We start from the raw sequence: 23974 nt of genomic DNA, 5'->3' as shown, positions 1-23974 counted from the left end.
GCAAGCAAACAAACAATCAGGAAAAATGGGGCTCCCAGAGCACCAGGCTGGCACAAGTGGATACTGACTCATCATCCAGCTTTGTTCCAGGCCTGAACAGTACATGGAAACCCTGAGGTGGGGGCAGGCAGAGCTGGCCAACCAGTCCCCAGCAGCAGGGACCATTAGGGGACCTGGGCACTGTTCAGACTTCCTCTATCTTGGGCAAGTGTTGGGCCCCCTCTGAGTCCTAGTTTCCTTATTTGTACAGTAATAGGGACAATGAGATTCTGAGTATCTTTGGTCTCAGTTGGCCAGATGCTACCTCCTCCCTGCAACCCCATGGGATTATTCCTCAGTTTATCTATTTCAGCTCTTTAAAATGGTTTAAGAGGAGAAAAAGACTCCTCAGCCAGTGCTCCCACTGGGGGAGATAACACCCAAGGTCCTGACTCAGGGAAAGAGACCCTGCCCTGACCCTGCCCTTGACCTTCTCCTTGGGCCATCCTTCAGAATGCTCTGTCCCTCTCCAAGGCCCCAGCTGGGGTGGACTGGGAGCCTATAAAATGGGTGGCTGAAGAGGCTGGGTGCCCTTCCACAGCCATGGATGCCCGAGCGCTCACCTGGGCACTGATACTTGTGGGCCCGGCCCTGGCCCTTGCTCTGCATCCTATACCCACCCAGGAGGCTCCAGAGAAGCTGTGCGGCCATCACTTCGTGCGTGCTCTGGTGCGATTATGTGGTGGCCCGCGCTGGTCCTCTGAGGATAGGCGGCCTGTGGCTGGTGGTGACCGTGAGTAAAGTGAAGTGAGGGGGTCCCTGCAGGACTGCATTCTGGGCTGTGGCAGCTGCAGGTGCACGTGGGTGTGGGCAGAAGGCTTTGCACGCAAGTTCCCTAGGTCCCTCTGCTGACTGAGTGTTGTCTAAGACAGCGGAGGATGCAGCCCCTGCTTGGCCAGAGTCAGTAAGAGGCAACAGAGGCAGAATTTTCCATGTGCATGATCAGATCCTGTTTCTATTTATACTTTCAGTGCTTTGATCTTCATGCATTTTTGCATGAAGTTTGATTATTTGAAATATTGCATTAAAATGATTGATCTTAAATGTTGAATTGTTTGGGTGCCTCCTTAATTGTGCGCCTGAGGCCAGTACTTCTTTCTCTCCCTAGTCCTGACCCAGGGACAGAGGCAATAAAACACGTGTGTGTGCATGTATGTCACACGCTTGTGAGTCCTGCATGGTGCATTTGTGTGCACATGGTAGTAGGGACTGACTGGGGGTATGTGACTGTGTGTGTTCACCTGAGGGCTTGTGTGTGATGGTGTGTGCCCATGGCCCAGACACATGTGCACATGTATGTATCAGATCACATGCATGTGCATGTGTATATGAGTTGTGTAGTATCTGTGTGTTGGTGTGGTTGGTGGCTCCTGGGGACTTGAATGTGGGCATGAGTTGTGAGTGTATGCACTGGAAGTGCATAAATGAATGCCTATATACAATAGGCACTTAATAAACATCTACTTTCCATTTGTATGTGTGATGACTGTGTTTGGTACCTCATTGATGGAATGTAAATGTGCAGGTACGTGCACACAGCATGGAGGGGTCCCCTGCCCACACTGAATTCTGCTCTGTTCCCAGGTGAGCTACTGCAGTGGCTGGAAGGACAACATCTCCTCCATGGACTGGCAGCTGATAGAGAACCCGCACTGGCTCCTGCCCCACAGCCCCTGCCCAGGGCCTCACGTCATGGTCGCAGGCGCCGGCAGGTAGTTATCAGCAACCCTGCCCACCAATGCTGCCTCCATGGCTGTACCCGGCAGAAGCTACTGTCCCTCTGTCCTCACTGAATCCATGTGGTGCATGGCTTTGGGGAACCTGAGACCCAGAGGGGACTGGCCTGGCAGGCTCCTGAGGCCACACAGCACCATAAAGCCAGATGTCTGGAGGGACATTGCTCATTACCTCCCTCCATGCCACCTGCCTGCCCTCTGTGGGGCCAACTGGGGAAAAATTGTACCCCAATGCCAGCTTGAAGGATCCTTGGTTTTTAGATCTTAGATCCCAAGATCCAAATGTCCTCATCTCAGAGGAGTCCCAGGCACCACCCTCCCTGAATTTGTGATCATTCCTCAATAGTAAAAGAATAAAGGTCCTGCAGAATCTGAAGCAGCTGTCTGCAGTTTGTACAGAAAAAGGGAGGGCTCTGGGTCAGCCCTCCTGTGGGATTGTCCCCTGGCGGCCATGGAACCACCAACCCATCTAGGAGCTTGATAACAAGTGGAGTCCTCACAAGACAGTGTGGGAAACTCAGGAGATGGCCTCCCAAGATGTTCAGGTAGGAAATGACCAAGGATTTGAATCCAAGTCTCTGTGAAGACCTATTTGGCGCTCTAATGTCAATTAATGTCTACGTAATAATTCATGTGTGGAGGCACACATGGATATCTGAATGCGTGGACTTTCATTGATCCAATTCTGACTATTCTTTTCACGTGTATCCTCTGTTTATCCTGAGATAGGGATTCTATGTGACTCCCTGGTAAAAATGATCAATCATCTGTCTGTGTGATCTGTTCCCAGGTGCATTTGTTTCCTAAAGTTGTAGCAACAAATTACCACAAACTGGGTGTAGGGGGAGGGAGGAGGGCACAAAATAACCTAAATTTATACCTTCACCTCACAGTTCTAGAGACCAGAGTTAGTCCACAAGGTTGGTTCTTTTTTTTTTTAAGATTTATTTGTTTATGCATACAAGAACTGGCCAGAGGTGCAGGGGTTGAGAAGATTCACCAGAGACAGAGTGGGGAACAGAACAGACGATCTACTGAAATACACTGCTGAGGGGAGCAGCAGGTGAGACAGGAGAGGTCTGCTGCGCCATGTGGCTCACCTCCCTGGCCGGGATCGAACAGTAGCTGTGGATAGCTTCATAGTGCTTTGTCTTAACCCCTTGCGCCACCAGGGAGGCCCAAGTTTGGTTCTTTTTGAAAGACTCTAAGGGAGAATCTGTCCCAGGCCCTTCTCCAAGTTTTTGGTGACTGTTGGCAATCCTTAGCTCCATCTTCACATCACCTTCTATTCCACATCTCTCTGTGTGCTCACTGTGTCTTTTATAAAGTTCCTCTCAATGGATTTAGAGCCTATCCTAATCCAGGGTGGGTTTTCTCTTAATATTTTTTAAAGATTTATTTTACTTATGCATACAAGAGCTGGGGTGTAGGCCAGAGGTGTGGGAGTGTGAGAGGATTCTCCAGAGACAGAGTGGGGAGCAGAAAAGGAAGATTGACTGAAAAAACACTGCTGAAAGGAGCAGTGGGTGAGACTGGAGAGGTCTGCTGTGCCATGTGTGTCATCTCCCTGGCTAGGGGTTGAACTCATGCTGCAGAGGCTGCCAATCACTTCATGGTGCTGAGACTTAATCCCTTGTGCCACCAGGGAGGCCCCTAGAGTGGTTTTATCTCCATCCTTACCTTAATTCATCTGCAAAGATCCCATTGCCAAAGGCCATATTTTGAGTGAGTGGACATCAAGTTTTGTCATTCAGTTTTATGGGACATGCTTCGGTAGAGTGGGAGAGAAGGACTCCCTCCCAGGGCAATGGGGAAACACAGAGATATGTGATACAGTCCCCACATCCTCCAGACCTGGATGCTGTCACCTCCCCTTCCAACAGTTCCTACTGTAGCCACCAGGCTTCTTAAAACTTCGAAATCAATCATGTCACTTCCATCCTTCAGTGGTACAAAATGCACCCTTTCCCCTTACTTCAACCCATAAAGCCCCTTGTGGCTAACCCCTGAGACCTGTACCCCCTCCTTTTCTATCTTCTTTACTTACTCAGCTCCAGTCCTGTCTCCCTTTTGTGGCTCAAATGCTCCCAGCTCTTTCCACCTCAGGACCTTTGCACATGCTGTGCTTACTATTTAAGTGCTCTTCTCCTTTCCCTCAAGGCCGTGGCCTCAGCTCCAATGTCATCTCTGCAGTCCTGGTACCCTGTCCTCCCGGCTCATGCTCATCCCCTTCAGTCTGTGCCCTGTCCATTTTAATTCTCCTTAAATCTCTTACCACTTCTGAGGATTTCCTATTTGAATGCACTCGCTGACCCTTCTGTGGGGCTGGGAGGAAGAATACAGGGTGAGGCGTGTAGCACCCAATAGGAGCACAATAAATACTCAAGGAGAGGAGGTGGGACAGAAGATAGTAGAGTTGCAGTGCCAGGGGAAGGAGGTAAGCCTGGTAGTGGCTGGGGCAGGTTTCAGCCAACTTGCTGGAAGTGGAAGGCCAAGGTGAACTCAGTGTCCCACCTGACCAAGGACAGTCCCATCAGGTGTGTTTCTCTTTGCTAAGTCTGCCATAAAGCTGGCAGTGAGACCTAGTCTTGGGGAAGATGAGTTGAGGGCAATCAGAAGTCATGGAGGGTGTGTGAGCAGTGGTGAGAGGGGATCAGATATCAGATTTGCCTGATAGAAACCCCTGCAGGCTTACCTCATCCGTATGCTGTTTTCACTGGTGTGTATTTTCTACTGAAAATGAGACTTAGGTATGTAGATTGGTTTGAGTTAAATCTTGCAAATCACTTAAAAAAACAACCTCTAGGTGTTCATGAAATGTTTTATTTTCTGAGGATGCCAGTCCTCACTCTGCCATGTGAGGTACCACACCACCCAATGCCTGTGAAACCCAAGTCCGACACCTGCCCATGGCTAGTGGGGCAGGGAGTCAATGGTTTGCTTGAAGCTCCTGATGCTGACACACACAGAGTGTGGGGACCATTCCTGGATCAGGGATCTGAGTCACCTAAGAACCCGAATCTCCCCCTTCTCTAGGTTGCATAGTGTGTGTGCTGGCCTTGAGTCCAGTGAATCCCAATGCTGTTCTTTGTATTCTTAGGGAGCACAGGTATGAGGTCTGTGCCCTTCCAGTGTCGCCAGATATTGAGATCCCACAGCCCAAACAGGTGGCTGTCCAGGCCTCCCCTGCCCAACACTTGCACCATAGGACACTTAGTACCACAAGCAGGGAGCGGGGGCGGTCCCAGTCCACAGTGTCTGTTCCCTCCCACCATCTGAGGGGTCAAGAATAGAATCCCTATTTCAGGGCCTGAAAAATGTGTCTCACTTCATCTTCATGTGGACCCAGGACTTCCCAATTGGCCTTGAACCATTCACCATAAAACTACCATAGGTTCATTACCAAGAAGGGGATGGCCACTGCTTAGGGTCCAGCTCGTGATCAAGGTCAGGGCTGGGAAGTGGCACCTCAGTTCAAATGACCTCAATGCAGTAGCAACTGAAACCCTTACAGAAGTGCTTCTGAAATGCTCCAGACATTTTCTGGGGTCACTCTAGCTGACAAGATGCTGGGGAATATGCTGGACCTTGGTCTGAGTAGTACCTGGTAAGTTTTGAAGGATGTGTAGGAGTTTGCCAGCCAGACAATTCATGCACCAAACTCTCCCTGGCACTGTCCTGTGTCCTGCCCACTTAGGAGGGAAATGTCTGTTTCCTGGGAGGAAGATGCTGGATTCTTGCCGGCCGGCAGGGATTGAACCCGCACTGCAGAGGCTGCGGACAGCTTCACAGTGCGGCCCTCAACCACCTGTGCCACCAGGGAGGCCCAAGATGCTGCCTTTCTTATGGAGGTGGAGACAGCAGCCTAGGGGCAGGGGTCCCTGATTCCACCTCAATAGATCTGTGTCAGCTTGCCACAGGTCAGGCCAGACTGGCTCAGTGCATCCCACATGAGCAGCATCTCGTAGGGCAAGAAGCGGTGTACCAGCAGCAGGTTTTGGTAGATGCAGGGGTCAAAGGAAGACAGGTGTTCTGAGGGCACTTGCACACCTGCCGTGAGGATGCCGCTGTGGGAGGCAGGCTTCAGGCCCTCCTGTTGTAGGCACATGCCCAGGAAGACATCATCAATAGGGAAGAGGTCCAGGGCACCAGAGGCTCGGTATAGGGCAGCGGCAGTGAAGTGGGACAGCAGAAAGCCACCCCCCCCACAATACGACGGGTAGTGTTCTTCTGGTGTCACAATCTTCGGCACATAATACTTGCTCCAGGGATTCCGGATGGGGCCCACATTGTGGATCAGGTGCCCCACAAAGAGGTGGTGGTCAGGGTCTTGGCCCTGCAGGTAGGAGACCATGTTGTCTGTGTGTGCAAAAACGTCGTCATCCCCATTGAGAAAGAAGCTGGCTTGAGTGCACCGAGTTGCCTGCCACTGTAGGAACAGGACCTGTTGGTGGGGTGAACAGGCATAAGGGCTTGAGGGCTGGGGCCATTGGCCATGGTCCCTGTTGGTTAACCCAGCCCAGGAAGTCCCAGCAAGGATGTGTCCTCCAGCCAGATGAGCTGAGCCTCAGTTCCCAGCCTGCCAGCCAGCCTCAGCAGCCAGCTGCCCTTCTCCACCTGTTTCCAACTTTCTAAACAGAACTCAAAGGGGACATGCCTCCAGCAGAATCTGGGATGTAACTGCAAATTGGGTAACTTAGACAATTTATTGTTACTCCTTTGATTCTGTTAGTTGAGACTTGGTGCTACATAATTACTATTTAACATCTACGCTGCCCCCCTCAACACATACACCAGGGTAGGGGATCTGTTTCTCCTACTAGTGCCATCTCCCCAGTACCCAGCATGGGACCAGTGCTTCACAGCCACAAGAATCATGTGTGTCAAACTGATGTTCACTTTTGTGTTTTTTGCTCTAAGACTAAAGCATGTTGAAAGGTTCTGGTCTTTTTCCATAATAACCTTTGCTGCACACCAGGCACAGTGCTTAGCACCCACCTATCTTGAATCCCTAAGGCAACCTTAGGAGACAGGTGTGTCTTCAACCTCATTTGCAGATGAGGAAGCAGAGGTTCATAATGAGAAGAAAGTGCCTTGAACAAGGTCATACAACAGAAAAATAGCACTGGTTCCCTGGTGGTGCAAGGGGTTGAGACGCAACCTATGAAGCTGTCTGCAGCCACTGCAGCACGAGTTTGATTCCCGGCCAGGGAGCTACCCACATGGCGCAGCAGACCTCTCCTGATTCACCTGCTGCAACCCTCAACAATGTATTTCAGGGCCTCCCCAGTGGTGCAGCGGTTGAGCACTGGGTTGTGAAGCTGCCCGCAGCCTCTGCAGTGCCAGTTCAATCCCCGGCCGAGGGTCCCACATGGCGCGCAGACCTCTCCTGCCACCCGCTGCTCCCTTCAGTAGTGTACTTTGTCAGTCTGCCTGCTCTGCTTCCCACTCTGACTCTGGTGAATTCTCTCACCCTCCCGCACTTCTGACTGTACCCAGTGCTTGTATAAATAAATAAATAAATAAATAAATAAATAAATAAATAAATAAATAAATAAATCTAAAAAAACCAAAAAAACCAATGTATTTCAGTCAATCTGCCTGTTCTGTTCCCCACTCTGTCTCTGGTGAATCTCTCACCCCCACCACCTCTGGCAATAGCAATGGATAAGTTAAAACCAGAGAATCTCTCTTCAGGATGAATAGGAACCACACTGAACCCCTTTTCACAGGAGGTCTCTACTTAGCTTGCTCCACCCCTATCAGGTGTCTCCTGGGGCCTCTAATTTTTCCTCAGTGTATGAACAGAATCTCTCTACCCCTTCCCCAAAACTGGAGGAGACATAACCAGAACAAAAAAATGTGTTCCCTCCCTCTCCTTATGAACATCTTCTCATGTAAGCCTCACAGGATTCAGAATGCTGCCTGCAACCTCTGCCACCCTGCCCTACCTCCCTGCCTGCCTTAGGGAAGGAGGCTTCCAGGACCTGGAAGATAGTGTGGGGCTTAGGGAGGCATCCATGAAGTCTTCCCCTGGGCCCCTCAGAGGAGGTGGTGGCAATTTGGGCAGGAAGGGCAGGCGCCCCAATTAGGTGATCCCTGGCCCACCTGCTTGAGAGTGAGGTTGAAGAAGGAGTCGTGGAAGTCCCACTGCAAGATGTCCCCGTGTGCCTGCGCCTCCATCGCCAGCAGTCGGTTGACCTTGAGGGCCTCCAGTGGGTTGGGGTCAGTGCCCACCAGGAAGAGGCGGCGCAGCTGGAGGCCCCGCACAGCTCGCTCTTGGCCCCAAGTGCGCCGCACCAGCTCCCGCTGCTCATAATTTTGGGGTGAGGACTTGATTGCCAGCAGCAGGAACACCGGCTGAGCGCACTTGTCCGGTGGAGCGTCCTGCAGCAGCTGGAAGTCACGGCAATGTCTGTACAGCAGGAAGTTGCGCACGTGCTGTGGCTGTTTGGCAAAGTCAGGCAGAGCAGTCACTGAGCCATTGGCCTGGCAGGGGACAGGTGGTGGGTGGGTGGGCACAGCCTGCCAGGTCAGAGGTGTGGGGGTGCCCAGCGGCTCCTTTGGGACCTGGCAGGTGGGTGGTGCCATGTGCAGAATGAAGATGAGGAGGAGGAAGGTAGCGCTGCCCAGGGCCAGAAACAGGCCCACCTCGGCCTTCCGGAACCTGGAACACCTCATGCTGGTCAGCTAGGGGAGACCCCTGGGCAGCTCCTGCAGAGAATAACACCCACTGAAGATCCTGGAGGGAACCAAGGGTTTTGGGGGACTATGTATAGACAACAGCACCTGGTTGCAGCCTCCCAGTTGCTCAAATTGGTATAATATTTAAATTCACCCCCACTGATTCTGTGTTCCCCATCTTTTTCAGCCTTCCCCTGCCCATTGTTGGTTTTGACAGTTGCTCAGGCCCTGCTTGAGGATTAAATATTTACAGAGAAAAAGGGAGGTAAGGAGATGCCAACTCAATTTCCCAAGACTGGGTGTGTCCAGAAACCCCTTATGCAGCCTGGGCCTCCTCCTGCTTAAGATATGACTAAAGAGCCTCCCCCAGCAAGGCAGAAAACTCCCATTTTATCATTTAAGAAGTGCTGGGATTCTTGCTTCTCTTTTTACCAGCTTCTCAAGGAAGCTCTAAGCTTCTGGAATTTTAATCCAATTGTCACCTGTTCTTGACTATTTTTAAATATCTGCTGACCTGAGCATGGCTGTATGTTCATCATTAACTCCACAGGCCCAACACATCTCAAACAAAACAATCTTTCTTGGCAAACTCCTATCCCTCTTCTAAAACCCATCTCAATGATCTAAATGGAAAGCCCTCTCTAATACTTCAGAGAGAGTCCTGGTTCCCTGTTTGGTACATCTAGCCCTGTCATCCTCTTTGGCCCAGTCATGACTTCAAGGGAGTGTCTTTGTCTGACTGTCTTCCCAATACTAGGGGCTTTTTGGAGGTTCTGTCACCATCCACTATGATGATGACACAAAGGGAAAACAAGGAGGTTTGAATGAGTGAATTTATGAATAAAGGTAAACTCATTATGTTTCTCTCTGGCAAGCTCTTACACATTCTTCAAAACCCCAGCTCTAATGTCCCCTTCTCTTGGAAAGTTTCTCTCCCCATGTCTAGGCAGAGCCCTTGGTCTCCCTTCCAGAACACTTTCCCTGGCTTCCCTGAACTTCTTCAATTTTTTTGTTTGTTTTCCCAGAAAGATAGTGTTTGTGCTGTTTTCCAGGTCTAAATTGAAGGATGTATTTTCCAGTGCATCCTGAAAATGCTGGATTAGGCCCAAGGCAGCACTTACCTCGGAGAAGTATAGAACACTCAGCATTCAAGAGCACAGATACTGTAGCCCAAAACTTGGATTTAAATTCTAACTCTAGGGCCTCCCCGGTGGCGCAGTGGTTGAGCGCTGGGTTGCGAAGTTGCCCACAGCCTCTGCAGCGCCGGTTCGATCCCCGGCTGCTCCCCGGCCACCGGCGAGGGTCCCACATGGCGCGCAGACCTCTCCTGCCGCCCACTGCTCCCCTCAGCAGTGTACCTCGGTCCTTCTGCCTGCTCTGCCCCCCGCTCTGGCTCTGGTGAATTCTCTCACCCTCCCGCGCTTCTGACTATACCCAGTACTTGTATAAATAAATAAATAAATAAATAAATAAATCTTTAAAAAAAAAAAAAAATTCTAACTCTACTGTTCCCTGGCTGTGTGTTCTTCATACCCTGCACTTGCCTATAAAGGGGGAATCTGAGAAATCCCCAATTACAAGGTTGTGCAGCTATGAAGGGAATACTTAGCACCTGGCACTTAGTGGGCACTCAGTATTTGTTGAATGAATATGTGAATGTCAGCATTTACCTCCGGATTCCTCAGTGTGCCTGTATTAGTCTATGGTCTCCTAGATTTCCCAACTGGCACCTGAATAGTGTGGGACAGTCATTAGTTCTGTTAAGACCTTCTAGCCCCAAATGACCCCACCCAGGTATTATCTGTGAACCAGGAAGAGAATAACTTCCTATTTTTTTTTATTTTCTAAGTTCATGCCTTTTTTTTTTTTTTAAGATTTATTTATTTATACAAGCACTAGGTACAGTCAGAAGTGCGGGAGGATGAGAGAGTTCACTAGAGCCAGAGGGAAGAGCAGAGTAGGCAGACTGAGGAAATACACTGCTGAGGGGAGCAGCCAGTGGCAGGAGAGGTCTGCGCGCCATGTGGGATCCTCAGGCGCTGCAGAGGCTGCTGGCAGCTTCGCAACCCAGTGCTCAACCGCTGAGCCACGGGGGGAGGTCCTAACGTCCTATTTCTAATGGAGCTACAAATTGATGCTAATTGAGGTAGACTCAGATTCTTTTTCACAGGTTTTGCTGTGTGACATTAGAAAAGAAGTTTGATCTTTCTGAGCTTAAATCTAAAATGGAAGGAATCAACCCTTTGAGTCTTGCTCTGGTGATTTTAACCTCAAACATGCAGGCACTTTACAGAGGTTATTCCCTCTGACTGGATCCCCAGATTTCTACACAGTTCCTTCCCTCACAGGGAAGTGTTCAGGTTGACATTGGTAGCCCTGAGCCCCCACCATGTTCTACTTTTCTTCCATAGTACTTTTCATCTCCAAAATACAATCAGGGCCTCCCTGTGGTACAAGGCATTAAGATGCAACCTATGAAGCTATAGGCAGCCACTGCAGCATGAGTTCGATCCCCAGCCAGAGAGCTGCCCACATGGCACAGCAGACCTCTCCTGACTCACCTGCTGCTCCCCTCAGCTGTGTATTTCAGTCGATCTGCCTGTTCTGTTCCCCACTCTGTCTCTGGTGAATCCTGTTACCCCCCACACCTCTGGCCTGCACCCCAGTTTTTGTATGCATAAATATATTTTTAAAAAATACATACAATTTTGAAAATGTATTGTTTCTTATTCATCTTTCCTAGCAGAAAGTGAATTCTGTGCTATTTGTCTTGTTCACCACCTTCTTTCCAGCCCCTGAAACTGTGCTTGCTGCACAGTAAGTGCTCAATAAATGTATTGAGAGGATGATGAATATTTGGTTGCCACAAAATCTGAAAAAATATTGACTCTCAATGATTTTATACATTTATAAATTCAAACTAATATTTATTGGGCTTCTGTGCACCAGACATTTCTGGGAGCTGGGGACGCTTGGTAAATAGGCATAGGAGTCCTAAATGTCTCTACCACTATTAAATGTTTGAGGGGCAACAAACATTTAATAAAAACCTCAATGAACTGATACAAGGTGATGGGTTTGGGTGGCAGGTTTGGATTTTGATTTCTGGATGACACTTAAGCTGGGAAATAAATGGCATGGGGGAAATAGCCTGGCTGGGGTTTGGGAGGAAAGTTTCCCTGGGACATAAATAGCATGCACAAAGGCCCTGAGGCAGGAATGAGCGAGTGGTTCTTGAGCAGATGCAGGTTCCTACTTGTAGGTGGGCAGCACAGAGCCTGTATTGTCCCAGATTTGGCTGCCAGCCCCTGGGTTTGGCTTCTGAAGAGCAGGTCTGGGAGACCCAAGGAGGCAAATAACTTGGGATGAGATTGTGAACAGATGAAAGTGACACGAGAAAGAACAGGACATTTTCCTGTGCTGAAGAGAGGCTGTGTCCAGGATGGGTGGCAAGAACTATATCTGAAATGTGTCTTTGCTCCCAGGCAAAGCTGGCTGTAAGGGTTGTAAGCGTGGGGAAGAGCTGTAAGCATGGGGAAGACCTCACTAGCTGCAGTAGTAGGACAAATCGCCAAAAAGAATTCAGATCAGAGATGCCCCTGCATTCTCCTGGGCCACCCCCTACCTCCCATTTGGAGTTTAGAATCAAAACCAGGGGTTTTAAGCTAGGGCTAATTCTGCCCCAGGGGATACTTGGCAATGTCCAGAGGCATTTTTGGTTGTCATGAGTTGGGCACTGTGGCAGTGCAGCTCTGCTAATGGCATTAAGTAGGTGGAAATCAGGGGCGCTGCTTAAATGAATATCCTACAGGGACAGGAGGGGCTTCTCACAGAGGACAAGCCAGCCCCAATGTCAACACTGTCAAGGCTGAGAAATCCTGGGCTAAAACAACAAAGAAACCAAACAGAGAAGTAAAAATGAGAGAAGATCAGATAATTAGTGTCAGGACGTGACCAAAGAACCTTGATATAGTTTTATGCAAATTCATCATATGGAGTTAATTATGAGATTTATTATTATTTATATATTCATTAAAAAGAAAACAAGCCTAACCATCTATATATCAGTTCACTGGGAATGTATTTTTAAACTTCCAAACTAGGGCTTGAGAGCAAAAGCAAATATAAATACTTGTAACTCAGTTAAACATGGGCTTTGGGGAAGGGGAAGGCATGAGAGGACATAAACAAACAAATGACTCATTAATGGGGTCAAAAATAGAACCTCTTGGGCCTCCTCGGTGGCGCAAGGGGTTAAGATGCAACCTATGAAGCTACAGGCAGCCAATGCAGCACAGCAGGAGTTCGATCCCCCGCCAGGGAGCTACCCACATGGCGCAGCAGACCTCTCCTGCCTTGCCCACTGCTGCCCTCAGCAGTGTATTTCAGTCAATCTGTCTGTTCTGTTCCCCTCTCTGTCTCTGGTGAATCCTCTCACCCCCCACCCCACCTCTGGCCTGTACCCCAGTTCCTGTATGCATAAATAAATAAATCTTTAGGGCCTCCCTGGTGGCGCAGCGGTTGAGCGCTGGGTTGGGAAGCTACCCACAGCCTCTGCAGTGCCGGTTTGATCCCAGGCTGCTCCCAGCCACCGGAGGAGGGTCCCGCATGGCGCGCAGACTGCTCCTGCCGCCCGCTGCTCCCCTCAGCAGTGTACTTCTTCAGTCTGCCTGTTCTCTTCCCCGCTCTGGCTCTGGTGAATTCTCTCACCCTCCGCATTTCTGACTGTACCCAGTGCTTGTATAAATAAATATTTCATAAACAAACAAATAAATAAATAAATCTTAAAAAAATTAAATAAATCTTTAAAAAAAAGTTAAAAAAAAAAATAGAACCTCTTGGGGTGGCCACTTGGTTTTAATTAATTCCTGTAATGCCTCTTCCTTGCATTTTTCTTTCTTGTTTATAAGAACTCTGCATATGAAACAAAGACCTTGTTGGCTACCTGCATTTCCAGGCCTGTGGTTTCTCTCAATTGAGAGGGTCTTCTGACTACTCTACCTTTGCAGCAGTCATGAGGTTCCTGTGAGTTCAAGTTGGGGGAACAGGATAAAAGTGGCTCCTCCTCCCTCCCCCATAATAGCCTCCATTAATACCTCTAAGATCTCCTTCCCTTTTCTTTTTTCTTAAAGATTTATTTATTTAGGGCCTTCCCGGTGGTGTAGCGGGTTGAGTGCAGCACTGTGAAACTGTCTGCAAACTCTGCAGTGTGGGTTTGATTCCTGGCTGGCCAGGGAGATTCCCACATGGCACGGTAGACCTCTTCTGTCTTACCCGCTGCTCCCCTCAGCAGTGCTTTTAGTCCATCTGCCTGTTCTGCTCCCTGCTGTGTTTCTGGTGAATCCTCTCACCCTCCTGTGCCTCTGGCCTATACCCCAGCTCTTATATAAATAAATAAATCTTTATAAAAAAGATTTATTTATGCATACAAGAACTGGGGTGTAGGCTAGAGGTGCGGGAGGGGGTGAGAGGATTCACCAGAGAGAGTGGGGAATAGAACAGGCGGATCTACTGAAATACACTGCTGAGGGGAGCAGCGGGAAAGACAGGAGAGGTCTGCTGCACCATGTGGGTCACCTCCCTGGCTGGCTGGGGAATCCAAATGGGGCTGCAGTGGCTGCCAATAGCTTGATAGTGCTGTGTCTTTAACCCCTGCACCATCAGGGAGGTCCCTTCTTTCCCTTTTCCATCCACCAAGGCCCCTGCTAACTTATTGTCCCTAAAAACCTCAAATGGGAAATTACCAACTTCACAGCCCCCCACATACAGATTGGTGTGAGAGAGAACCTCTAGGCCTCTCTTTCACTGAACCTATTAATGCTGAGAATTCACAGGTCTAGTAAAGCTGTGGGTGCCTCTGTGGTAAGTAGTCATTAACCTGTTCTCATGGTTTATTATCTGAAAGAGCTGGGACCTCACACTATTAAAGTAGATGTTGGGGTACAGGGGCCTGGTTGCCAAGGAAGGGACGCCTCTTGGAATTACTTCCTCCAAGAGCCTGGGAAGTGACTCTGTGGTCTCTGCTGGAGGGGGCTGGGTGACTGATGAGAAACTCTACCCAAACCTGGGTTCAATTTCTTAATCCCCACCCAAGATTCTGCTGCCCACCCTCTTCAGGTTTCACTGCAAAATGGAATTATTGGCCTTGTTGAAGCCCAGAAATCTGCTTACCTGAAGTTCATGGGGGCTGGACAAACCTGAGGGAATCACCCCCATTTTATAGATGGGGAAATGGTTCAGGGAGCCAAGGTGGCCAGGGGGTGCTTGCCATTACCACAGAAGCAACCCATTTTGTCTCGTGGTTCTGAAGAGTACCAGCAACTCTAATACCAAAACACACACATGAAAAATGCTCATTCAAATAAATTCTGGAGAACCTGGCAGCCTCAGCCCTGGGCCTGGTCCCCCAGATGCCTCCAATCTGGGTGAGAGAGAGCCAGACATTCATGGGATAATGACTGGGCCAGAGGAAGAGAACTGAATACTAAAGTTGAAGCTTTGAAGGTTGCATTAAGAGTTCACCTATGAATCACGTAAAGGGCATTCTGGTGGAGGAAAGAGCAAATGCAAAAGCAGGGAATGGGAAATAAAACAAGATGTGTTCAAGGACTTGCAATTTGAACTTTTGCTGAAAGGTCACTTGCAATTACATGTCAATGGGCTGGCACACACTGCCTGTGTGGTGACCACCTCAGGGGTTTGGCTGGCCATTCTGGTTCCTTCAGGGCCCCTAGAGTCCTCACTTACAAATGGGGATACTGAGGGTAAGAGTAAAGCAGAACTGAAACCATGACCCTGATGGAAAGGGTCCCACGATGTGGAGTCACAGGAAGCAATTCCTTGCTAGGGCCTCAGAATCTTTCAGAATCCGTCACAAGGACCATGTGATGAAGGACAGAACACTTGAATCCAGGCTGTTCAAGGCTTCCCAGCTGGGCTACCCTGGGTTTAGGCTGGTGAGTCAATGAAGTGCACACGTCCTATCCTTTTACTTTGCAGTGACCCATGGACTGCAGAGTATTCATTGAGTGCCTACTGTATGCAGGGTCACAGTCACTACCAAGCCAGCTCTTCCTTTACGATCTTAAAATGGGAAGAAGTGATCAGTTTAGTGGCAACCTTGATAAAGTCTGTTGAAGAAGGAGGAGCCACTGGGGGTTAGGGGAGGGGGACCAGACCAGCTGGGCACATCCTAAAGGATGGGGAATTATCTGGGTAAAACCCTGGGGAAAGGCATTCCAGGCAGAAGGCAAAGCAAACACAAAGGGTCTGAGGTAGGCAGGCTCTAGGGGTTGGTTAAGGTTGTCAGACCATTCTGGGGGGGGGGGGTGGGCAAACATCAAGAACCTCTTATGTTGCCTCTAGGGAGCAATGGGGAGACACGGAGGGCATATGATGGTGGAGGGACAAGACTGATTTATGCTTTGAAGTCCCCTGTGGCCATTCAGGAGGAAAAGAAGTCAGGGTAGGGGTAGAGGCAGGAAGGGAGAATTTGGGAGTCTGGACGGGGGCCAGTCAGCAGAGTGCAGGGAAGTGAGTGGGTTCAGAAAATATGATGAAGGAAGTTGTCACTCTTTGGAGCCTGGAGTGGGGGATGGAAAATGAAGGACCAGGAGGAACAGAATGTGAGAAGCTTTCATGCCTTACACAGGGATGAAATGAGGCAGCAGGTGACCCAGGTGTGGTGGCCAGGCAAGAGGTCTTGGGATGAAATGCAAGTATCCGGGAAACCCAACAGGTATTTGATGGGTGAACATATCCAAATCCTGTCTGCAGGTGCAGGGCCTCCCCCAAGCTCTTCCCTCTGGACTGGACATAATGCCACAGCTGGCAACGAGGCCCCCCAGGGCAATACCAGCTTGCCTAGGCAGTTAGCCTCCAATGCTCTGGTGTAATTTTGACATCACCCACAACCCACAGCCTCCAGCACCCTTATTGGCTGAGACCTAAGAGCTTCCTCTGGATCCCCTATCTCTATTGACCTCTGCCCCCTCGCTTACACTTCAGCCACACCAGCTCCTTTAAATACCCAGGCTTAGCCCTGCCATTCGGCTTTTCCTTTCACCAGGGATGCCCTGCCTTTCCACCACCCCCACCCCCATTCGTCTTGATCTTCAGTCTCAGTCCAATGTCACCTCCTTAGAGGGGCCCCAACCTCCCAGCACGCACATCCACTGGATGTGGGAAAGTTATGCACTTCTCTCTGCCCTCTCCCCAACAAGCCCGCAGTGCTAAGCATGGGGATCTTGTTCTCCAAGGCTGTGCCCGCATGTGATGCTCCCGGTGTGTGCTGCATGAGGAAATAATACTGACTTTGACTCACTGGAACTGACCATTTCCCCTGCCTAACCTCTGCCCAGGAGTGAGGCATTTAATGAGCAAGAAGCGCAGAATACTAATGAAGTATTGAATACCCGCTGGATATGCATAAGGCACCTGTATTGATAATATGCACAATACAGTTGACCACTGAACAACTTGGGGGTTAGAGGTACCTACCCCTGGGGAATAAAAAATCTGAGTACAACTTTTGACTTCCCCAAATCTTAACTACTACTAGCCTGATATTGATTAGAAGCTTTACTGAGAACATAAATAGCTGATGTTACTGGTACTACATACTGTGTTCTTATACAAAGTAAACTAGAGGAAAGAAAATGTTATTGAAAGAATTATAAGGAAGAGAAAATACATTTATAGTACTGGACTAGATTGATACTGTAAGTTTATATTGTCTGCCCATAAGAAAATCTGCATATAAGTGGATCCATGTGTTTCAAACCATGTTCAATTCTCAACTATAGTTGTAAGGCAACAATTTAAAAGTGTAAATCACACAGGGATGAATATTAATATCATCATGAAAATGAACAAGCCACTAAATAATGCCAAGGTACTAATGTACATGGGCACCGAATACTTATGAATATTCATATAACATGGTACTAAATATTAATGACTCGTTGATTGCTAATGAGACACTAGATGCACAGAGGAGACAGACTGCACAGCAGATTTAATTCAGAGCCCCCATTGGTGAGGTGCTCTGACCACATACCCTTAGCCCCAAGTGATAGCCAAGGCCCTTAGGACTCCAGGCACCTGGGTCTGCTTGTCACTGTCCCTGGGAAGCCAGGGAGGCACAGAGGCTTAGACACACGGGGGTCCAGTCATCCAGGTGTCAAGGCCCCGCCCATTTGAACACTTGGGGCCTGGTCATGTCCCTTCCAACCCCCATCCTTGCCCTGCACTATTTTGAGCCTGTGGGGTCCTGTCTAATGCTGACTTGGAGGCTCCATCACACTGGGGAGTCCCCACATAATGCTCCTACTTTGCAATGAGGAAACTGAGGCTCAGAGGGGGTGAGTTCTGAATTCCTCTTCAGGCTCCTCAGACACACCATCCTTCTCCACCCTCCTCACCCCAACTCCAGGGACCCACAGGTCTGGGTGTCCCCACTTGTCTAACCCCTGGGTTTCAGTTTCTGAATCTGAAAAATGAGGGCCCACTGCTTAACAGCTGCCCTTGAAGCACCATGGTGGCCCCGGGGGAAGGACATCCTGACCTGGCTTCTGACCATCAGAGGAGAAGGGGGGCAGGCAAGGAGAAGGCCTGCCCCTGAATCCTCATGCTCAAACTCAGGGTTTGGCTCTAGCAGGTACCAACTAACAGTATCACTGTGGCCATCACTGTGCCTACACTTCTCACCAATCACAGCTGGGATTTGATGGGGGCAAAGAACATTCTGGGGTTGCCAAAAGGCAGTGGTGATGGTGAGGGGCAGGGGTGACAGAAGCATCTGGAAGGACCCCATTTTTGTACGTGAGACCCAAGACCTAGGAGAGGCTGGAGGACTGCATGGTGCTCTTTTCTCCAAGTGACACATTTATGAACCACCTACAGTGACAGCAGCTATCATTATCACTTGCACCCAGGTGGTGCTCTGAGAACCAGGTGTATGCCACACCTGGGTCTAGATTCAGCCAGCATGATGTGTTCCCATGCCCATGGAGATTATGTGCTAATTATGTACTAATGGGGGACTGAGCAGCAGCAAACAAGACAATTTTCTGGAGAAGAGCAAGTTACAGGGTTGAAGAGACTCCAGGATGGGAGTTGAGGCACTTGCAGCAGAAGGTATGAGCCCCTGGCCTGTGGATGAACTCCAGCAACTCTTCCTGAGCTTCCCAGAGGGCCCTTAGTTCCAGTTTGCAGTTGGGCCAGGACACAGAGAGGGTGCCTGCGTACCAGAGGTCACATAGCAGTCGAGGTGAAGAGGGTTGGTGGGATTTGAATCTTGACCTGCTAGACCAGAGGGTGATTCCTCATAGGCTCTTTACCAGCTTATTCCAACTTGGCCCTCCTGTAATAATGGGCTAGACCCTTTTACAAAAAGCAGGAGTTGCTTTAGTAAACAAAAGAAGATAAAGATAATCTCTTAGATTGGTTGCCCATGACCAGACCCTGATTTAGTAAAAAACCATGTGTATGCAATGGACTTTATGCAAACATACGCCCAACATACACACAGGTGAATTGCTGGACTTGCGAGCAAAGGTGGGATTTAGAGAGCAGGGTAAGGTGCACCCTTTAGACTGTTTCCAATCTAGATTTGCCTGGGATGACTCATCTGTGGTTGAACTGGCCTACCCTCTTCATCCCCACTTCCTTGGGACATCCCACATCACTCCAGGAAGAGATCTGGGGTTGGACAGATGCCAACCCTTGCCCCAGTAGAGCCTCTAAGGGCGTCTCTGGGCTCATTTCTGAGAAGGGGAAACAGGCTAAAGGAAGTAGTAGGCCATGCATCCCAGTTCAGCCTCCCTCTCTTCTCATTGATCCAGGCCCAATGAAGAAACAGAAGTGATGGGCCCTTCTTCTGGGGTCCTCCTGAAGGACCCCCACATCTTTAGCCTGATCAGGTCTTGTACTTGCCACTACATTTCTCTTGTGCAAAGATAAATGTCATGAACAGAAACATAATGAGCCGCATAATCAGGATTAGTGTTAACATGCATGTGGCATGTCCACCATCTGCTCGTCTACATTTCACACCTGGACAGAGAGGAAGGGCTGTGTGGGTCTTGTTTTTATGGCTAGAAACTGAGGCACAGAGAGGCCAAGGAACTCATTCAGGGTTAAGTGGGAGCCTAACCCTTGTGTTTAACCACCACTTGGCAGGGTTTTCTTTAATTTGCTATGTTGATAGTGGCTCCCCACAAGGGGTCAATCAAGTCAAGCCAGACAGAGCCCACACTGGGCATTCTCCCTGGCTCACAGGGGAAGGGGCTGCTGGCCAGAAGAGAAGTTTTCATGTGACACCTTACCTCCTTCCAGCCCATCCCAGAGTCCCTAGGCTAAGCCAGCTTGTCTGGATCCCCTAAGCTCTGGTCTGAAGCAGGCAAGATCTAAGGCCCCTTGCTGGTTGCCCACACCCATAAGACGTGGCAGGAATTTCTACACCCTGGGGGTGAGGGAGAGGGGAAGGGAGAAGGGCTGGGCTGGGCTGGGCAAACAAGAGTTGTGCAGCTAGGAGAGGGGGAGCAGATACCTGATGAAGGGGACACACCTCTTCCTTCCAACTCAATCACACCTGGTATGAACACTGCCTTGGGAGAAGTGGTGACCTCAGTTTCCCCTGCACTCTGAATTCCACATCGGGACTAGAGGAGACCCTGTCCCAAGTGGGGGTCTGGGAAAACTCAGTGGAAACTAAAAAGTGGACTTAAAAAACTCTGAGCCATGGGCTTCCCAGTGGTGCAAGGGGTTAAGCAACTCACTATGAAGCTGTCTGCAGCCAGCCAGGGAGCTACCCACATGGCGCAGCAGACCTCTCCTGTCTCGCCTGCTGCTCCCCTCAGCAGTGTATTTCAGTCAGTCTGCCTGTTCTGTTCCCCACTCTGTCCCCACAAACCTCTGAGCCATAAAGAAACTTGGTCAGGAACCTGGAAAATTGGTTAATCATATACTTGTAATTATGATGGTTGCTACAGTTTTTAATGATTGCTACAGTTATGGTGATAGATGGCAGGAGCCTTTTGAGTGACTGAAGCACTTACAGACTTTTTTCACCTTCCCCATAGCCCCACACCACAAACCCCACTTGGCACATAGGGTCAGAGACCTAATGTGTGCAGTGGACTTTATGCAAACATACACCCAATATTCACACACAGGTGAACAGCTGGACTTATGAGCAGAGGTGGGATTTAGAGAGCAGGGTAAGGTGCACCCTTTAGACTGTTTCCAATCCGGATTTGCCTAGGATGACTCATCTGTGGTTGAACTGGCCTACCCTCTTCATCCCCACTTCCTTGGGACATCCCACATCACTCCAGGAAGAGATCTGGGGTTGGACAGATGCCAACCCTTGCCCCAGTAGAGCCTCTAAGGGCGTCTCTGGGCTCATTTCTGAGAAGGGGAAACAGGCTAAAGGAAGTAGTAGGCCATGCATCCCAGTTCAGCCTCCCTCTCTTCTCATTGATCCAGGCCCAATGAAGAAACAGAAGTGATGGGCCCTTCTTCTGGATAGCAGCACCCCCATCATAAAAGATTCTCTGGTTGAATACCTGCAGCATCCTCATGGGTGTAGGGTCATTGTTCTCCCACAGGGAGGGGAAACTGAGGTATGGCCAGAGACCAGGAGCACCCTGTCTACACATAACTGACTGAGCAGGGATCTGAACCCCAGGGGAGGCTGTGAGCTGGAAATCCCAGGAGAGATCTGGGACTGCTCTGAGTCTGCTTTAGCTCAATACCTGTCAGGGCTGGGGGTCAGCAGTGGCTCTCCCTTAAGAAGCAATAATTCTAGGGACTATGGATGCCTTAGCAGGTGGGTGGGTGTGAAGACCTGCTTCTGAGGTGTGAGCCTATGCCTCTGAATCACATACGGGTTCAAAACCAATATTGCCTCAATTTAAAAAGAAAAAAGGAACAATCAACCCAACCTGGAAATCAGGTGGTGTTTGAGCCCAGACCCTCCCAATCAATCAGCATGTTTACAATCTCAACAAGACAGCAGCGATAGTAACGGCCAGTGCACACTGAGCGCTCCACTCCAGGTTTCCTATCTGGCCCTATTTGGGGAAGAGGACGCGGCTTTGGGGTGGGGTCACTGTATGCGCGGCCCATGTTAGAAATGGCCTGGGTCACCTCCCACCCCCTAGGCTAGGGGGGTTTCCCTCTCCACCAGCTCCCAGGCCGCCTTGGAAACGCTGGCGATTATTATTACCGATAGATGAGGGCGACTGGGTTTTGAAACCTGAGGCTTCAGGGTAAACGCTGCGGAGACGCCACCCCACGGCCCTGCTCCACCCCACCCCACCCACGCCCACGGGGGTCAGCCTGACCTCTCGAGGCCCCCAGTACTCACCCACACACAACGGCCCAGCCTCCGATCTCCGTCCCGAGAGCTCTCGGCCGGGCGGCAGAAGGGTTTCACCTGAGCGCCGGCCCCCGCCCCGTCAGGGCCTCGCTCCCTCCAGCCAGGCCTCCTCCCCCGGCCGGGGCTGGCTTCCCAGCCGCCGAGCTAAGGGCCCCTGCCGGCCCCGCCCCCTTCCCCTACGGCCGGGGCAGCGCCCCTGCAGCCGTCCTCCCGGCCTCTAGACCCTACCGAGGTCCCGCCTGCTGCTGGGCGAGCTCCTCCGCGGCTGGAGACGTGCAAGGAGCGCCTCCTCAGCCCCCGGCCCGGGCCCCTGGCAGTGCTGGCCCAGCTAGTGAGGAAGACGCAAGGAGGCAGGGTGACCAGTGGCTCTCGGGTTTTTTGCAGGGCGTTCAAAGATTCTGTAACAGGGTGGTCCCCAGGAAAGGGGGAGGTTCCCTGCCCCACCCAAGGGAGGGTGGAGCTGAGCAGGAATAGGAGAAGCTGAAGAAGAGACTGAGGAAGGAAGGAGCAGGATGGAGCCAGGAGACCTGGAGGAGGCACATGGAGCCTAGAGACACGTGAAGAAATTGCGCTTGTCTTTTGGTCGTGGACTAGGTGACACAGATGTGGGTGAGACCCGTGGGGAGGTGACAATGGCAGCTTTTATCTTGATGTTGATTTTGCTCTTTTCCTTCCGGGCTTGTCCGGTTGTTTGTGACCCTTTGCTGTGGGTCCCCACTGGAAGATGCTTTAGACTTGTGGCAGGCTTTGGGGCCTTGTTCTGGGCCAATCCCATATGGATGGACTTTTACCCACGAGGGGACGGGTAACTTTGGGTGCTTCATTTAGAAACTAGACTCTTTGCCTTACCTGTGTTGTTTCCTAGTTTAATTAAAGTTCCTTCCCATTAAAGTCTCCTATGTTTTGTGTTGATGCGGCGGATGGCAGAACCCATGTAGAATAGGCAGGTTGTGGGGCTTGGGCTGCCCCTCTCCCTGTCCTATAACAGATTTGGCGACCACGAAGATTTAGGACAGAGCCATCCGTGGTTAGTCAGCCCCATGGGGAAATTGGGCTTCCCTATGGCACTGACTACCATAAGCGCAAATGTGATTTTTGGTTTCTCCGGTGTGTTTGTTTCATATGTCGATTTGCTAATTTGATATATTTGTTATCTTGTTTTAGCCAATGCTCCAAATTTTTTTTTTTCTTTTGGCTGGTATAATGAACTATTTTTCAGAATGGAAAACTGTCATACTGGATATTCATAGACAATGCTGCTGACTAATTGTTGCTTCTCTTACACATATTGTAACCCTAAAAAAAGACTGTCTCCTAAGACTACACCCTGAGATTTGTGCCACCATAGATATGGTGGAATAAAAATTAAAAGGGGGGATTGTAACAGGGTGGTCCCCAGGAAAGGGGGAGGTTCCCTGCACCACCCAAGGGAGGGTGGAGCTGAGCAGGAATAGGAGAAGCTGAAGAAGAGACTGAGGAAGGAAGGAGCAGGATGGAGCCAGGAGACCTGGAGGAGGCACATGGAGCCTAGAGACACGTGAAGAAACTGCGCTTGTCTTTTGGTCGTGGACTAGGTGACACAGATGTGGGTGAGACCCGTGGGGAGGTGACAATGGCAGCTTTTATCTTGATGTTGATTTTGCTCTTTTCCTTCCGGGCTTGTCCGGTTGTTTGTGACCCTTTGCTGTGGGTCCCCACTGGAAGATGCTTTAGACTTGTGGCAGGCTTTGGGGCCTTGTTCTGGGCCAATCCCATATGGATGGACTTTTACCCACGAGGGGACGGGTAACTTTGGGTGCTTCATTTAGAAACTAGACTCTTTGCCTTACCTGTGTTGTTTCCTAGTTTAATTAAAGTTCCTTCCCATTAAAGTCTCCTATGTTTTGTGTTGATGCGGCGGATGGCAGAACCCATGTAGAATAGGCAGGTTTGTGGGGCTTGGGCTGCCCCTCTCCCTGTCCTATAACAATTCCAAACCCGGCTTGTGCCCGGGGCATCCGGAAAGGTTCTGGAAGCTGGAAGTCTAAAGTTGGATTCGAAGACTCTTGGGGTTAGTGAGGATTTGAAACCCGACAGCCCCGGGCTGCATCTGAGTTTCTTGACACTTTGGCGTTTCGGAGCTGGGCTCCGC

At 50.1% G+C, this 23974-nt stretch overlaps 2 protein-coding genes across 4 annotated transcripts; one reads left to right on the top strand and one right to left on the bottom strand.

The window, feature by feature from the left end:
* Positions 1–556: 556 nt before the first annotated feature.
* INSL3 (insulin like 3) lies at positions 557–2178 on the top strand. The gene is made up of 2 exons (XM_037504407.2): positions 557–772; positions 1624–2178. The coding sequence occupies exons 1-2, from the start codon at positions 583–585 to the stop codon at positions 1830–1832; spliced, it is 399 nt and encodes a 132-aa protein (XP_037360304.1). The 5' UTR covers positions 557–582; the 3' UTR covers positions 1833–2178.
* A 619-nt stretch (positions 2179–2797) lies between these two features.
* B3GNT3 (UDP-GlcNAc:betaGal beta-1,3-N-acetylglucosaminyltransferase 3) lies at positions 2798–22210 on the bottom strand. Of its 3 annotated transcripts, none has more exons than XM_054693358.1 (3): positions 22072–22210; positions 7884–8489; positions 2798–6219 (listed from the first exon to the last, which is right to left on the bottom strand). In XM_054693358.1, exons 2-3 carry the CDS (start codon positions 8454–8456, stop codon positions 5668–5670), a joined length of 1125 nt encoding a protein of 374 aa, XP_054549333.1. In that variant the 5' UTR covers positions 8457–8489; positions 22072–22210; the 3' UTR covers positions 2798–5667. The 3 variants fall into 3 exon arrangements, with proteins under 3 accessions (XP_054549333.1, XP_037362038.1, XP_054549332.1); XM_037506141.2 differs by lacking the exon at positions 22072–22210 and adding an exon at positions 21832–21869; XM_054693357.1 differs by lacking the exon at positions 22072–22210 and having other exon boundaries at positions 7884–8836.
* Positions 22211–23974: the final 1764 nt, after the last annotated feature.

The sequence above is a fragment of the Talpa occidentalis genome, unplaced genomic scaffold (genome assembly GCF_014898055.3).
Source record: "Talpa occidentalis isolate TD23 unplaced genomic scaffold, MPIMG_talOcc4v2.1 talOcc4.12, whole genome shotgun sequence".
NCBI lineage: Eukaryota > Metazoa > Chordata > Mammalia > Eulipotyphla > Talpidae > Talpa > Talpa occidentalis.
This window is presented reverse-complemented; position numbering and strand designations above follow the sequence as displayed.

Excerpts from the sequence above, each read along its gene's own strand:
- INSL3 (XM_037504407.2), top strand. The coding sequence starts at position 583 with ATGGATGCCCGAGCGCTCACCTGGGCACTGATACTTGTGGGCCCGGCC. Across the intron at positions 773-1,623 it reads GCCTGTGGCTGGTGGTGACC|GTGAGCTACTGCAGTGGCTG; the intron begins GTGAGTAAAGTG and ends CTCTGTTCCCAG.
- B3GNT3 (XM_054693358.1), bottom strand. The coding sequence starts at position 8,456 with ATGAGGTGTTCCAGGTTCCGGAAGGCCGAGGTGGGCCTGTTTCTGGCC. Across the intron at positions 6,220-7,883 it reads TCAACCTCACTCTCAAGCAG|GTCCTGTTCCTACAGTGGCA; the intron begins GTGGGCCAGGGA and ends CCCCACCAACAG.